General features: G+C 52.3%; 1 protein-coding gene across 6 annotated transcripts in view; it reads left to right on the plus strand.

Annotated features, from left to right (window-relative positions):
- Positions 1-16,865, plus strand: part of ADARB1 (adenosine deaminase RNA specific B1) — a 130,695-nt gene that overhangs the window by 94,432 nt on the left and 19,398 nt on the right. For all 6 annotated transcript variants that reach the window (XM_032392502.1, XM_032392496.1, XM_032392495.1 and 3 more), the window contains 5 exons: positions 1,204-1,318; positions 3,299-3,467; positions 4,084-4,232; positions 5,229-5,397; positions 16,445-16,626. In XM_032392502.1, the coding sequence (XP_032248393.1) occupies positions 1,204-1,318; positions 3,299-3,467; positions 4,084-4,232; positions 5,229-5,397; positions 16,445-16,626 (784 nt within the window). The remainder of the gene's footprint in view (positions 1-1,203; positions 1,319-3,298; positions 3,468-4,083; positions 4,233-5,228; positions 5,398-16,444; positions 16,627-16,865) is intronic.

Below are 16,865 nucleotides of genomic sequence, written 5' to 3' on the forward strand. Positions count from 1 at the left end.
GGGGGCCTGCCACCCCACGTCTTCTGTCCACGCTCCCCCCCCCCCCCGGAGCGCAGTCTTCTGGGGCTCCTTGGTACTTACTGGGGCAACGGCAGGAGGAAGAAATCCTGGTGACTTTTGTTTTGTTCAAAATAAGTCATCATTTAGGATGAGGGACGTTTCTGTCCATTTGGGGAGTGTTTTATTACGGGCCAAACTAGGGACACTCGATGTAGCTGTTTGATCGTCAGGTGTGAGATTGGGAGGATGCAGCTCTTCACACACACCCCCTGTCAGGCATCATTTCCCAAAAACACTAGAATCCAAGATAAATTATAAGCTGTGAAAACAAGCCTGGACAGATGCGTTTGCTCCTGGGAAGGGCTCCCCCAGTGCAGGCTGTCTGGTCTGGCCATGTGCCAGCCACACTTAACCCCGTCCCCAGAGAGCGTGGCCGTCAGTGCCGTCTGGCGTGGGCTGGGTCTACAGCAGGTGCCCTCGCAGGCTCTCGTGGGCGCTGCTTCCCAGGCCGTGGCTGAGCCACGTGCGGCAGGTGCCCTCGCAGGCTCTTGTGGGCGCTGCTTCCCGGGCCATGGCTGAGCCACGTGCGGCAGGTGCCCCGGGCCGTGGCTGAGCGCAGCCGTGTGGCTCTTCACCAGGTCGTTCTCCCCCTGCCCCTTCTCTTGCCCTGATGTTGTGGGGCACACTCGAGGGCGTGTTCCCCGGCCCGGCCAGTCCCCGAGTGGACGGCCACCCCTCCTGTGGTCAGAAAAGGAGCGCTTTCACTTCTTCAAAAGCCCTGTTGCTCCAGGGCTCCTTGGAGGCTGGGTGAGCCGGGGGCAGAGCTGGGTACAGAGTCGTGGAGGGTGTGAGGCAGGTGGCCCAGAGAAGCCGCTCTGGCTGGTCTCTGCCTCAGCGTCCTCATCCAGGGGCAGGGCCGGGGTATTGGGAGGGCCAGAGGGGTGGCACGGGCTCTGGACTGTCCCTCTCCGTGAGACTCTCGAAGGGTTCCAGCCAGAGCCTCCAGTGCTCCTGGGGCCTCTGTTTCCAAGGAATGTTTTGGAGGGAGAAAAAGCATGCACACACCCGCGCGCCCGTGTGCCAGTTTAGCCTGTGTGGTTTTCCAGAAGAGAGGCCATCTGTAAGGCCACTGCCGAGGGACGGCCTTGGTGGTGTGCACGGGCGGGTGCAGGCCGCAGCCCTGACGCCCTGCTGTGTCCTCAGGTGTTAGCCGATGCCGTGGCCCGCCTGGTGCTGGATAAGTTTGGCGATCTGACCGACAACTTCTCCTCTCCGCATGCACGCAGGAAGGTTCTTGCCGGCATCGTCATGACAACAGGTAAAACGTTGGTGTTGCACGTCAGCCTGCCTTGCTTCCTGCCTAACAGAGGGGACGTGCTCTCAGGCTGGGACCACCTCTGACACTGAGGGGGCCGTTTTCCTAATCCTTCAGAATCCCTGTCATGTGCAAACGTAGGAACTGCACTTACATTTTCCCCTACACGTTCGTTTCTTTAACCTAGGTTTTCTTATTTGGAGAAAGCATACTGTATTAATATCTGATTCCTGTAATCACATGTGAGTGGTTTTGATCGACTCTGGAAAAATCCAGCAAAATGGCACCTCCCCCTTCCTGCTTCATTTGCGAGTGGGACGCATTTGGCTTAACCAGTGGGGACGCTACCAGCTAGTTTCTGTGGGACTTTCATGTGGAAGACAGGCAGCTCTAGCAAGAGCAGAAAATGCACAGGTAAAAAGCACACTTCGGGATGGCAGAAGGAGCCCTTTAAATTTACACAGAAGTTCCCACCAACGCGAGGAACCCCCCTGAGTCCTTTCCCGCACCCCAGGGGTGAGGATGCTGAGCAGCATCTGCCCGTGGACCACTCCCAGGAACAGGAGACCACAGCGGTGGTCCAGGCCTGGATCCCTGCTCCTGTGGGGCCTTCTGCCCTGGGACAAGCACTCGGCCCCCCGCTGGCTGTCTGAGCCTGGACCTCCACGTGCAGAAAGCCCCCTAGGGCCGGAAAGCGAGCGAGCAAGCTGGGAATGCTTTATGTGTCTACACCTGCCAGCCAGGGAGAAAACCCCCGTCCTCCGTGTGGGCGAACGCACTGTCCTTTTCCTGCGAGGCAGCTCTCTGTCCCATCGTGGGCAGGACGTGATTTCATGCTCCTCAGCGTTGGCCCACCCCTTGACGGCCGAGGAGACCTGAGTGCTGTTTTAATGACGGCTTTTTCTTGCGCGATGTCTTTACTCCGGCACAGCAGAGGGTACGCCTGCGGTAGGAGGAAGTGCTCTGGACGTCACCCTGGGTTCAGGGTGATTCTGGTGGTGATGCCTGTGTTCTCCCCGCCCCTCTCTTTGCTGCTTTTTTCACATGACGGAAGGCGAACGCTTCAGCCCCTGGAGTGAAGCGTCCCCTGGGTGAGGCTCTGTGCCTCCAGCCGCGGCAGGAGTGAGCGGCTGCCGGGTCCGCCCAGGCCGGCCAGAGGGGCACACCAGCTCCCGGGGCGTGTTGCACCTTGCTGTGCACCTCACTTGTGACCTTTTGCTCGGGGCCACGGTGTACCCCAGCAAGTAGTGCCACACAGCCCCTGGCACGGGGCCCCAACGTCGGATGGCCGGGTTCGGCTGGTTGAATGACCTTGGGCAGGCCGCTTGACCCCTGAGGCTCATCATCTGCTAAATGGAGACTGGTATATGTGCCCCTCAGAGCACGTCGTGGGAATGAAGTGGAAACCCTTCCCTAACAGGCCTGGCGCTGCGCCTGCCGCTCGGGGCGCACACGGTCCGTGTAGCTGCCGGCGAGTGAGGTTTGCTCTCGGGCCGTGTGCATGTCTTGCCCCGGGTCTGGAGTATGTGGTCTGTCAGCACATGTCCGTCAGACTGGCGGTGCGTCCAGTGCCGTTACCAACACACCGCGGGTCACCTCCTCTCTGCCCCTCTTGTCCCTCGGGTGGCAGTACACCCTTCCTCGTAGCCTCACTGGCGCTTTGATAGACCATTTAGTCTGCCTCTGCCTGGTGCTCCCTCCCCGTGTCCACTGGGAAACGTTCAAGAAAAGACTTGGTTGCATCCAGAGGAAATACCTTCCTTAGGTTTGAATCTGTAGACTAAAGAGCGAGGGAGTTTCACTTCCCAGGAACATTGCTCCATGAGTCCTCAGGGGGAGGCCATTTGCAGAGGCTGAGTCTGCCCAGGTACAAATTGGGGGCAGGGGTGCATATCACACCCCAAAAGTGAAGTCACTGAGAACGCACGGCAGACCCTGGGAGCACAGCGAGCCACGAGGAGTAATTTCTCGTTTGTTTTCCAGGCACAGATGTGAAAGACGCCAAGGTGATCAGTATTTCCACGGGGACAAAGTGCATCAATGGCGAGTACATGAGTGACCGTGGCCTTGCATTAAATGACTGCCATGCAGAAATTATAGCTCGGAGATCCTTGCTTAGATTTCTTTATACACAACTTGAGCTTTACTTAAAGTAAGTTTAGTAAGTAAATAACTAAAGGAAGCAGTTTCTAAATAACATTCCCTCCTGTCAGAATGTATTGCAAAACCTTCATTGTTTCTGTAATCTCTGAAAAATTCTTAAAATAGTAACTTTATTGGCAATGATGAGGTTGGGTCCTGTTTTCCCATGATGCTCAAGCTACAAAATCCAGTCGGGCAAATACTACGCACGCATGCACACGTGTGGTGGCTCATGCGGCCGTCGATCTGAGGTCTGTGCTCAGGCCCGTGTGCTTCTGGTGTGCGCGGCAGGAACCTGAACAGAACCGAGCTGCCTGGGGACTGGGGCCATTCATTCTAGTCACCTGTCTGAGCTGATTTTCTTTACCAAGCCATTTCTTACGTGTCGTCTGTCTGTGTCGAAGTCCTAAACGAGAAGAAGGGAAGGTCACTCACGTTCCGAGACTTGTTCTTTATTGAGTGGACTCAGTCATTAACTGTTAATTATCATCAACACGTCAACATCCCAGTTCAAGCTCAACTGTACCTTGTTGAAAGTAGTGGCCTCTGAAAGTCATTGTAAATTACGACAAAGTTTTGACTGTATGCAGCTTGAAAGATCATTTTTGCAACCCTTTTCCTTCTAGTAACAAAGACGATCAGAAACGGTCCGTCTTTCAGAAGTCCGAGCGGGGAGGGTTCAAGCTGAAGGAGAGTGTGCAGTTCCATCTATACATCAGCACGTCTCCCTGTGGGGACGCCAGGATCTTCTCACCGCACGAGCCGGTCCTGGAAGGTATGGGGCTCGGCCGGCAGCGTCCCGAGCAGACCCGGGGTTACGTAGTGACAGGCCGAAGGGTAAACCTACGTGAATGTCCTTTTCTTCTTTCTCTTGAAAATTTCAGCTTTGAAAGTGGATCTGATAGGAATATATAGAAGCATGAGGTTTTTCTTTTCAATGAATAATTTGATGAGGAGACCTGACTGAATGAGACGTGTTGACTCTGATGCACTAAGGAATTAGAGTAGAAGCAAGGGTATTAACTCAGACTTGTATTTAAATCTGGACAGTCTGTGTCTGTGCATCTGGGCTTTGGACAGGCCGTGATGTGATGCGTGTGTACCTGCGGGATGTGGCGGGCATTTCAGAAGCAGGCACACACTAGTGAGAAGGGGGCCCTGGCGCACATCACGTGAGGCCCGTGCTTCTGTTGTACAGTAATTTGTGTCCTCGTCTCTTCTCCTAAGCTGAAGCAACTCAAATACAGCATCTGAGTGCATTATTTTCCTTGATTCCAAAGGCAACATACATGCACTGTGGAAAATTGCTACATATTTTTTAAAATATAAGAAAAAATTTTAATCGCCCATGTTCATGTAACCCAGAGATACTCACTTTAGATGTTTGTGCATGCATGCTTCCTCTGCATTTATTTCAGCATCCCTGTAATTTAATTTTGGAACATTTAAAAATGCAGGGAAAATATATAACCCTCACATATCCATCATCTAGAATTAGCAAATGTTAGCATTTTGTCCCGTTTGCTTCAGCTCATTTTTAATGATAGAAATCATTCTGGTTAAAATGGAAGTCCTTTTTCCCCAGCCCCTAGAGGAGACCACTTTCCTGAATTTGGTTTGTATTACATCCTCTCCTGCCCAGTTTTCTCTACCATGTTGTACGTCTGTCTTAGAGAGAGCGAGAATAAGCATGTGCACGGGGCCATGAGCTGACGTTAGATGTCTAGGGGGTTGCAGCCTGTGGGACTCTCATCTGGCCTACCTTTCCTAGAACCAGCGGACAGACATCCAAACCGCAAAGCCAGAGGACAGCTGCGGACGAAAATAGAGTCTGGCGAAGGCACAATTCCCGTGCGATCCAATGCAAGCCTCCAGACGTGGGACGGGGTGCTGCAGGGCGAGAGGCTGCTCACCATGTCCTGCAGCGACAAGATGGCGCGGTAAGGCCTCCCGCCCGCGGGCTCCCTGCAGGCACACGGTGCGTCCGCGTTTCCAGCTCCAGCGTTCCCCGCATTCTCTGCAGGACTGAGGCTCTGTGCGGTGCCTTTGGGGGCCACCTTGCAGGGATTGAGCTGGGGCCTCCACACAGGAGGCTCTGGGCCGTTCACACTGCTTTGCTTCTGTGTTTGCACGTATGGGCTTCTAGTGAGTCCGTGTGCTAGACAGTGACGTTTTAAAACAGTTTGCCCCCAGAAAAAAGGAGGAGTGTCCTTATTCCTAGTGGATGCCACCTTATAGGTCCTGCTCGTGGCCGAGGTACCAGTTTGGGTTATTGTGAGAGCAGAGTGTCCCTAGCGTCCCGTGCCGGGTGGTGGCTGCCGGCGAGCCTGGGGTTGGAGCCTGGAGCACACACACACGTTTGCCTTCACGTGACAGGTGTTTTTTCAGAAACAGATGTGTCCAGGCCAGACTTTTAAAAAAGCCTCATTTCTTCGGATGCTAGTGTTAGTTCCATTAGCTCTTTGTTTTTATTTTTTAACAAATGTCTACTTGAAAAAAAAAGTAACATAGGTAGATGGCAAAAAGTTCAACGGTACAGAGCATGTAAAACAAAGATCTCCTCCGTCTTCAGAGCTACCCACGTGAACGCGTTCCAGACTGCCCTTCCAGAGTGGTCACAGCCGTGTGAATGTGTGCACACGACCCTGTTCGGTTGTCTGTAAGCCTTTTGTGTTGATTTTCTTGAATGGACCTTGTCAGGGAACCTCGAGTAGACAGAACTTGATTCCTCACGCATGGCCCATCCCCCCCCCCCAAGCACAGGTATTCACTATGCCCACCTTGACTCATTTGCTTATTATGTGTCCTTCCTGTCCACTCTCCATTCACTTTTGTGTCTGTGTGTGTGTAGCCTTGAAAAATACACAGCGGTGTCATTTTGGGGTATTTATGCGTATATTGTTAATTTATGGAGATGGAATTATGTTTTAAATGCTATTCTGCATCTCGTAGTTTCATTCAACCCAGTGTTTGGGAACTGTCCCTGATGCTGTAATAAATAGCGGATTGCTTACTTCTCAGTTCTGCAAAGACCCTGTCATAGTCATGCACTGTGCCATGTCCGTTCCCTCACGGTCGAGACTTGGGTCTGCCCTAACTCTCCTCTATGGTTCAGCCTTGAGTTTCCATGAGCGTAGCTCATTCTAGACCTTCGCCATCCAGGATCTCCGCTGTACACATGTAGAACTTCACAGATGATATCAGACGCGCCCCAGAACGCTCACATGGTTTGCACTTACACCAACAGTGCGTGATGCTAGTTTCCGCCTCATTTGAAAACTGGTGTCTGCTGGGGGTGTGGGGCAGCCGTTCCGTCGTTCATCTTTCTCATCAGAGGTGCCTGTTGACACCCTCTGCCCATTTGTCTTTGGGATCTCATGGTTTTTTTATCTTCGTCTGCAGACGTTCCTCATATAGTTTGCACTGCAGTCCTTGATGGTTTCAGAAGTTCTGTGTCTTCTCCAGTCCAAACCCATGTCTTCACTTGGTCCATGCCAAGCCTTCGTTTTGTTATTACCTGATCCGTTAATTTTTCACCCTGTGGTTTGCACTTCCAGAATCTTATTTAAGAAATTCCCTCTCAAATTAAGGACATAAAAATCTTCTCCCATACTTTTTTCTAAGATTTTTATTATTTTACTTTCAAATTTAGACCTTTAACACATTTGTATTTGTAAGTAATAATTTGGCTTTATTATTTTAATACAGTGAATCAGTTTTCCAGGTACCATCTACTAAATAATTGACGTTTTCCTCGTTGATCTGTGAAGGCATCTCTACTACATACTGAACTCTCTTACAAAGATGGGTCTGTTTCGAGCCTCTCAAATCACCGTTAGCTCATAATCAGATGTAATTGTACAGATCACACAGTTTTTACATTTCTGACATTTTAGCATGTTTAAAGGTAGCTTTTTATGTACCTCTATTCTTCCATACATATTTTAGAATCAGCTCAAGTGTCACCAGATGTCTTGCTCAGATTTTATATGGACTTGTGAAATTATGGATGGAAATGGAAAAAATTAACATAAAGTTAAATCAGTCCATCCGTGAATATTGGCTCCTTAAAAAGTTGAACATATAATTACCATATGATCCAGCAATTCCACTTCTGGGTATTTGCCCCAAAGAACTGAAAGCAGGGTCTCCAAGAGATACTTGTTCACCCGCACTCACTCATGGTCACTTTTAGCTCACAAGAGCTAAAAAACATGGTGAGGTGTCTGTTAAGATCTTTCACCCATTTTTTAATAGGGTAGTTTGTTTTGTTTTCTTTTTGGGTTTTAAGAGTTTTTTTGGTATGTTTTAGATAACAGTCCTTTATCGGATATATCTTCTGCAAAATTTTCTCCCAGTCTGTGGCTTGTCTTCTCATTCTGTGCATATTGTTTTTAGCCAAGCAAAAGTTTTAAGTTTTAATGCAGTCCAACCTGTCAATATTTCTTTCATGGATTGTGCCTTTGGTGTTGCTTGGAAAATGTCATCACCAAACCTAGGGTCATCTAGATTTTCTCCTGTGCTGTTTTCTAGGAGCTTTATGGTTTTGCATTCTACATTTGGGTCTATGATCCACTGTGAGTTAGTTTTTGTGAAGGGTGTAAGGTCTGTGTCTAGAGTCATTTTTTTGCGTGTGGACATCCTGTTGTTCCAGCCCCACCTGTTGAAGAGACTCTGGTTGCTCCCTTGTGTTGCCTTTGTTTCTTTAGCAAAGATCTGTTAACTACATCTATGTGGGTCTATTTTGGGGCTCTTTTCTGTTGCCTTGATCTGTTTGTCTGTTGTTTTACCAGTACTACACTGTCTTGATTACCATTTGGGTTTTGAATCCAGTTCCATTGTATGTGTGTGTAGGAGGGATTGGTCCCTCACACATCTAACAAGGAATCTTCGGCACCAGCTGGGTGTCCTACAACTCGCCTGTGCTTCTGACCAACCAACTATAAACTGGAGGTCTCAAAGACCTCCTCCTTGGGTTCAATTAATTTGCTAGAGCAGCTCATAGATCTCAGAGAAACCTTTTACTCACTAAATCGCCAGCTTATTAGAAAAGGATGTAACTCAGTAACAGCTAGATGAAGAGATGCAGAGGGTGGGTCACGGGGAGAGGGTCAAGGAGCTTACAAGCCCTCTCCAGGTGCATTGCTCTCCTCACATCCACATGTCCGCCAACCCAGAAGCTTCAAACCTTGTCCTTTGGGGTTTTTATGGAAACTTCATTACATGGACACAATTCATTAAATCATTGGCCACTGGTGATTTTTTAAAAATTTTTAAAATTTCTTAAGTAATCTCTACACCCAGCATTGGGTTTGAACTCACGACCCCAACATCAAGAGTCTCATCCTGTACCAACTGAACCAGCCAGGCGCCCCAAATCATTGGCCATTGGTGATTAACTCAATCTCTAGCCCCTTTCCCCTCCTTGGAGATCAGGAGAGGGGGATGGGTCTGGAAGTTCCACCCCTCTAAACCAGCCCTCATCCTTAGATGCTTTCTAAAAGTCACCTCGTTAACGTAGCAAAAGACACCTTTGAGGCCCTCATCGCTCAGGAAATTCCAAGGGTTCTAGGAGCCATGAGCCAGGAACCATGGATGAAGACCAAACATATATAAGGCCAAAATGCAGTTCTTACAAATCACAATATCACAATTACTGTAGCTTTATAGTCAGTTGTGAAGCCACAGAGTGTCAGTCCTTCAGCATTGTTTCCTCCAGTGTTGTCTTGGGTATTCTGGGTCTTCTGCCTCCATTTGAACTTTAGAACCCGTTTGTCAGTACCTGCAAAATACCTTGCTGGGATTTTGACTCAGACTCATTGAATCTAGATGAAGGTGGGAAGAGCTGATATCCTGACAATATTGAGTGGTCCTATCCATGAACATGGAATATCTCTCCTATTTATTTCTTTGATTCTTTTTTCAGAGTTTGGTAGTTTCCTCGTATAGATTTTGTATGTATTTTGTTAGAGTTATACCTAAGTATTTAATTTTTGGAGTCATTAATGTAAATGGCATCGTTTTATAATTTCAAATTCCACTTGCTCCATATTAGCCACACTGACTTTTGACCAAGGTGCAATGATAATTCAGTGGGAAAAAGTCTTTTTAACAAGTGGTGCTGGGACAATTGGACATCTCTATGTAAAAACAAACAAATGAACTTCATATTTTGCACCATATGCAAAAGTTAACTCAAAATGGATCATAGACTGAAATGTGTAAAAGTTGTAGAAGAAAGCAAGGGAAGATGCTAGCAGTTGTGGTAGGCACCTTCTTAGATAAAACACCAGAGGCACTCAACTCCATCAGATTAAAATTACTTCTCTTTTAAACACACCATTAAAAGAATGAGAAATAAAGTCACTGACTGGGAGAAAATATTCACAAATCAGGTATCTGATAAAGGGCCTGTACACAATATTAAAATTTAGACCCTCAAAACTCAACACAGGGGAAAAGCAATTTTAAAATGGGCAAAATATCTGAATGGACACTTCATCAAAAAAGATGTCAAAGAAGCACATGATGAGACGCTCAACACCATCCTCACTGGGAAATGCACGTGAAGCACAAAAGCACATCCATCAGAATGCTGAGCGTATGAGGTGTGGACAGTGATGCAGGGAACCAATGCCCTTGGCCGCCGAGGGTGGGCATGCAGATGGCACAACCACTTGTGAGGAGTTCGGCAGTGTCTTAAAAAGTTAAAGATGTGCTTAGCCCGTGTCCAGACTCACACCCGAGTGTGCCTAGCAGCTGTCTTTGTAGTAGTCAGAAAGTGTAAACAAACCAAATGGCCGACTGTAGGGAAGTAGATGAATACGTGGTGGTGTGGACACGGTGGGATACTCCTTGGGGAAAAAAAGAATGAACAGTGATACCCAGTGCACCATGGGTAAATCTCAAAATGATGATGCAAAGCAAGAGAACCAGACAAACAGGAGTGCTTGCTGGGTGGTGCCATTTACAGAAATCCTAGAGAATGCACACTAAGCTCCAGTGACAGAAAGCAGGCCAGTGGTTGCCCAGGGAGGGGCCAGAGGAGGAGGGGCAGCCGAGCGGGCATAGGACAAGGTCTGAGAGGACTTTGGGGGTGATGGTCTCAAGGGCACACACAGAAGTCACCTCTTAGGGCACCTGGGAGGCTCAGTCTTGGTTAAGTGTTCGACTTGATCTCAGCTCAGGTCTTGACCTCAGGGTCGTGAGTTCAAGCCCTGCGCTGGGCTCTGTGCTGGGCATGGAGCCTGCTTGAAAACAAGCAAACACACACCTCTTACCACTGTGTGTGCCTTAATACACGCCGTGTGGTGCGTGTCAGCCACACCTCAGTAATTTCCAGAAGAAGAAATTACAGTGGAAATTAGAAAATGATCATTAAGTAAATCACAAAAAGCCCCAGAGCTACGGAGTTGCAAAGAGAACAAATCCAAATAAATATTTAGAAAGAAGGAAACAGTAAAGAGCAGAAATTATTTTGAAAGACAAGAAACAGTAGATAGTAACAAACCCCCGTGTAAGTTCTTTCAAAAGGACGATGACGTGAACAGAGCTGGCGAAACTGACAAGAACAGAGAGCCTGGCCCAGCTGTGCTGGGGATGGAATGGGGGACAGTTCGGGACACAGCCCACACTAAAACATGCTGTAGGGAGTTGTGTGCAGGATTGTAGGCGACTTCATCACCAGGATGACGCGGAGTTACACAAACCTTTTAGAGAAGCGTCCATTCCTGACGTTGGTGTGGGTGGAGGACGTTAACCGAATCTGGAGCCATTACGTATACTCCACCCGCCACGCCCACGCCAGGGGGGACATCAGCGAAGAAACTAGAAGAAAGGGATTTCCCCGTGGAGAAGGGGAACCGCTGTCCTGGACGGCTTGTCTGTGAGTGCTCTGCATGTTTGCAGAGCCAGGAATCCCATTTTAGGGATCAGAAAACTAGGGAAAGAGCCCTGGCTCACTTTATGGGATCATCACCACTTCATCCCCAAACCAGCAAGGCTGGTAAAGAGAAGCACAGTGACAGGCTGTCCTCTGTCAGGAAAACACACACATACACACCAAATCCAGTAGTGCACTTTTAACCGTCTGGTCAGTTTCTTACAAAGCTGTAACTTTAATTCAGTTTTAATTAAATGTCATCATTTTTTCACAGCCCTTGAAAGTCAGATCCCAGCACTCAGATGGCAGGTGTAAGACTGCTGGTGACGGGCGGTCAGGGTTGCCTGTGTTTAGAGGAAATGCAAACGATACAGAAGTTTATTTCTGTCTCAGAGAGAGTCGGGTCCAACAGTAGGTGGGTCGTCCAGATTCAGTCTTCCTGCCGCATCCAGGAGGCGCCTTCTGTCCTCAGGGTCCTGCAGTGCCCACCAAATCCCCTGCAGCTGGTCTGAGCTTCCGAAGCAGGAGGGAGGGCAGGCAGGAGGGCCAGCCCAGCATGCCTCCCGGGCCACACCTCCAGGTCCACCGGCCTGGTCACATTAGACAGCTGCGTTTCATCATCCAGAACCTGGTCGAGGGCCACGTCTTGCTGCGCAGGAAGCTGGGGCTCGCGGGATGGAGGGAAGGAGCGTGGGCCTGCCGCCGCAATCTCTGCTGCATGTGGGATCTGTGGTCTGCAAACAGTCCTGGACCTCTGGAGTGTGTTTATGCACAAAGAAAAGCAGGCCCTTGACTTGGCACCCAGAAGCGCGTTCCAGCTAGATGAAGGAGCTGAACGTGCAGAGTGGCTGCTGGTAAGTTTTGTGGCCCCTGCTGAAGCAGGTTTCGTAATCAAGGCACAGAAAGCCCGAATTAGAAGGAAAAACATGAATAAATTTGACTAAATTAGAAATTTAAAACTTTTACTAAAACCCCCTTAGGTATAGTGGAAAGAAAAAGCCACAAAGGGGAAATGGGATTCTGACTTCTGGTGAGAACTCAGCTGATAAAGTTCCTACAGCTCAGCACCGGCTGGGGGTCTCTGCTGGGGAGATGTGAACGTTCTGGGTCTTGTTGAGATGGGGGTTACACACGTGAGCGTCAGGCTCCCCCCACACACTTCTGCAGGACTCTGCGACGCCTCCTGGAGCTCGCGCAGACCCCGCAGAGTACGGGCTCGGCCTCACGGGACTGCTCCCTCCAGACGCCAGTTGTAGGACCTGGGCGCCAGGGTACCCACATTCTGTCTGACTCGGCCACGCGTCAGGGGTTTCCAGGACCCCCTCCTTGGGTTCAGTAATTTGCTAAGAGAGCTCGCAGAACGCAGGGAAGACAATTTACTTAGTACTTACCAGTTTATTAGAAAGAATACAGCTGGGGAACAGCCAGGTGAAAGAGACACACAGGAGAAGGGTTTGGGGCTCCGGCGCATCCCTGCTGTCCCGCCCACCTCCCCTCAGCACCTGGCTGTGAGCCCCTCCGCTGGGGGCCCTTGTGCAGATTTCCATTCCTGGGCGTAAGTCCCTGGTCCCTGGTGACCAGCCTCCACCCCCTGCCCTCCCTGGAAGTGGGGGTGGGGGGTTGGGCTGAATGGTCTGGCCCCCCAGTCCCCCGGACCAGCCCCCATCCTCCTGGAGTCACTCAGTAGCATAGGCTCAGGTATGCTTGGGGGGGTTGTTACTGTCACAGCAGCATGTGGCCGGGGGGCTAGAAAGGTCGTCCAGAAATGCTGTGGTGGCCAGGGTGCTGCCGGCTGGCTGCCGTCCTGACCTTGCCCTGAGCGAGTGAGAGCGTCCTGGGCGGCCCCTCTGGAAGGCGAGGCCGCCCGTGTCCCTTACAGAGGGGCACAGCCGTGTTCCACAGACGTCCCCGTCGGACGGGAGAGCACAGGATCGGGGCAGTGGGCAGGCTGGGCGTGGGGAGGGAGGAGCAGTCCTGCAGCTGGGGGCCAGCAGGTGCCATCTGTCTGACTGGCGGGGGCCAGTGAGGAGAGAGCCACGGGGCGACGCACAGCGCGTCCTGTCGAGAAGGAGCAGGGGTCTCCGTTCCGATGACCACAGCCTCTGTGCCCTCAGCTGTGTGGAGGGAGGGAGGGAGGAAGCAGGGACCTCCTACCTGAGTCCGGTGCGGGGGTGGGGGGGTGGGGGGGGTGGTGAGGCCTGCTGCCCTCCACTCTTCCTGTGTGGCAGACTCAGAGGCAGGCCAGAAGGGGGAGCAGGGCAGTGGAGGAGAGGGGCCCCGTGTGCTTCCCTGGAGGCTGTGGGTGGGCACGGGGAAGCTGCACCAGGGGACCCAGCTGGGCAACCCTGCTCTGAGCCCTGGCCTCCCAGAAATCACCTGGGGAGGGGAGAGGCCGTTGCACCTGGGTACCTGCGTGGTTCTTACTAGTATCACCCAGCACTCTGCCACGGACCCCTGCGCCCTCATGAGGGGGGTTGAGCCAGGCACCAGGGTGGAGGTGGGTGTGCACACCTGGCCCACGTCTTTGCAGAGGTTTGCCTGGGGACGCTGGGTGCTGGGAGCCTGGCTGCATCCACCCTCCCAGCCCTCCCTGTGCTCTGTAAGGTGCACTGGCAGGAGCCCGTCTGCAGAAGTGGCTGGCGACCCACGCGTCCCACCCAGGGCCCCCACAGAGCGGTCATGGCTGCTAGAATTCTTTCACGAAGGCTGTGTTCAGAATTAATGACTCGGCACAAATACAGGGCTCTGCAAGATCACTGTTTTAGAGTTTGCCCTGGGAGGCTGAATTCCCCTTAGAGATGAACCCCTATCCAGGCTGGAATTTACATAAGAAGCGGTGCCCTGTGGTTTTTGTAAGCATGCAGCCAGTTCATGCTTTTTCTTGTAAGATAGGAAAATCTGTGTTTGAACTTTTCAGAGGGTGGGAGGAACATGCAGGACGGGGGACTCATCCCTTCAGCGAGTATTTATTGATCTGTGGCTGTGTCAGTGAGGAAAACAGAAGCCCCTCCCCCATGGAGCTTGCGTGCTGGGAGGTGGGAGTGGAGATGGAAGTCAGCACAGGAGGGCACACAGGTGGTGGGTGGGAGGCCCCATGGAGAGGGACTTCCTGCAGAGACAGAGAGGTGGGGGCACTGTGGCCAGGAGGCTGCTGGGGACGGGTTCCAGGCTAGAGGGCCTGGGAGGAGTGGCCAGAAGCCCCCTTGCCCCTGGTGGCCCAAGCATGGGAGGGGGATAGTGGGGGAGGGACAGCCAGGCCAGATGGGCCTGGAGGGGCCTTTGGAATGATGGTGATTTCTAGGGAGAAGATGGGAGTGTTGGAAGATTTTGTGCACAGGAATGTCCTGGCCTGGCCTGTGTTCACAGGGTCCCACGGCGGCTCTTCTGGAATGAGCCACTGGGGGTGGGGGGCCGTGGTCACTGTGGGACACAGCGACAAAGCAGGTGGGGACCTGTGACTTGAGACCTGTGGTCCAGCAGGGGCAATGGCCACATGGTACCTCCTCGGTCCGTTCTGACAGGAGGTCCCCAGCTCTGCGAGCCACCTGCCCATGACTCTGCGGGTTTGGCTCCAGCATAGAGCATGGAGCTGGATAGGTCAGGAGTTTGGGCAGTGGACGCTGTGCCACCATTGGTTGCCAGCATTGACCCACTGGGCACGGCCCTCTGTTTCCATGAGGGCCGAGGGACCTGCTGGACTTGGGCCCAATGTACAAACATGGGTGCAGCCAAGACGGCACGGGTGGCCTCGCAGTGAGGGCAGTGCAGAGGGGGCAGGGAGGGGCTCTGCACCCCACCCCAGCCCCACCCCCACAGTCTGTCCAGACCCTGCAGCCCCTGGACCCAAGCCCAGGGTCTTTCTAAGATGGGCCTCCCGTCCTGTCCCTGCTCACTTCTGACCTGTGCTGCAGCCAAGGCGGCCCCCCAACAGCCTCCGCCTGTAGCTCCTTGCTCAGGCAGAGGAACGTGCAGGTGAGTGGTCGCCTAAAAATATTTCCATTAGATCAGGTGGTGCTACTGCCTTGCTCAAAGCCCTTCAGGGGCTCCCCGCTGGCCTCAGGCTGCCTTCCCCTGGCCTTCCTCCTGGCTGCCACTGCGCCCCCCTCCTGGGTCTGTCTGGGCCCCTCCCTCCGCCTCACAGGCCCCTCCTGGGGCTGAGCGTCAGGGTCACCCTCGGGAGCCTTCCTGAAGTTGGCACCCACTTTTCCTTTTCTTGGAATCCTGCTTTCCCTCCAGTTGATTTCAGCTCTGTTTGTGTTCTTGATCATGTGTTTGCCTTGTTACTGCTTGCCCTTTGTCCAGACAGCCCCTGGCCCCAGGAGCATGTGGGCCATGCCTTCCCTAGCCCTGTGGCCTTGGCACCATGGGCTCCTGCCGTCTGTGAACTCAGGAAGGGGCAGGGGCGCGTGGTGAGAGGGTAGGTGCGCTGGAGCAGAAGGCCTAGGTTGCCGGTGACGGGGACAGTGCTGTGACTAGTGACCCAGGGCAGCTGCGAGCTTGCCCTCCCCTCCCGACTGAGCCTCCCTCCACGTATCAAACCAAGCTCGGCTCAGATTGTCGGCAAGGAGCAAGTTTGAGGTTTTCAATGTCTCCTTTGCAGTTTTTTTTTTTTTTTTTAAAGATTTTATCTGACAGAGACACAGTGAGAGAGGGAACACAAGCAGGGGGAGGGTCAGAGGGAGAAGCAGGCTTCCCGCGGAGCAGGGAGCCCGATGTAGGGCTCAGTCCCAGGACCCTGGGATCATGACCTGAGCTGAAGGCAGACGCTTAACGACTGAGCCCCCCCAGGCACCTCTGCAGTTATTTTTACTGGAAGTAATAAAAATGTACTTGCTCTTTTGATTTTTTCCCAAGAAACGTGGCTCATGGACGCTTTCCAGCACTAAGCCTCAGTAATGTGTCACAGGAGATAGTTCCCCAGTTCCGAAGAATCGTTCAGTAGCGTTCCCTCTGTGTCAGTTCTAAGTGCTGCCTCTTGCTAGTTGTTGACATTTGTTCACCATCAAGTACGTCTGTGGGCCAGGCAGCTGTGCGGTGCGCTGGGTGGGCGCCCTCTGGCACGACACCCCGTCTCCCACTCAAGAGTGTGTTCCCTCTGCCTGCAGGTGGAACGTGGTGGGCGTGCAGGGGTCCCTGCTCAGCATCTTCGTGGAGCCGATCTACTTCTCGAGCATCATCCTGGGCAGCCTCTACCACGGCGACCACCTCTCCAGGGCCATGTACCAGCGGATCTCCAACATAGAAGACCTGCCCCCGCTGTACACACTCAACAAGCCTCTGCTCAGCGGCAAGTACCCCTGCAGCGTGACTGTCTGTTCACATGACCTCATGACCTCGCTGGGCCGCGTCGGGGCCTCGCGCTCGGTGCTCAGATAACCCTGCTGGGCCGCGTCGGGGCCTCGCGCTCGGTGCTCAGATAACCCTGCTGGGCCATATCCGGGCCTCGCGCTCGGTGCTCAGATAACCCTGCTGGGCCGCGTCGGGGCCTCGCGCTCGGTGCTCAGATAACCCTGCTGGGCCGCATCG

Source organism: Phoca vitulina, unplaced genomic scaffold (assembly GCF_004348235.1).
Source record: "Phoca vitulina isolate PV1807 unplaced genomic scaffold, GSC_HSeal_1.0 scaffold68, whole genome shotgun sequence".
Classification (NCBI taxonomy): Eukaryota; Metazoa; Chordata; class Mammalia; order Carnivora; family Phocidae; genus Phoca; species Phoca vitulina.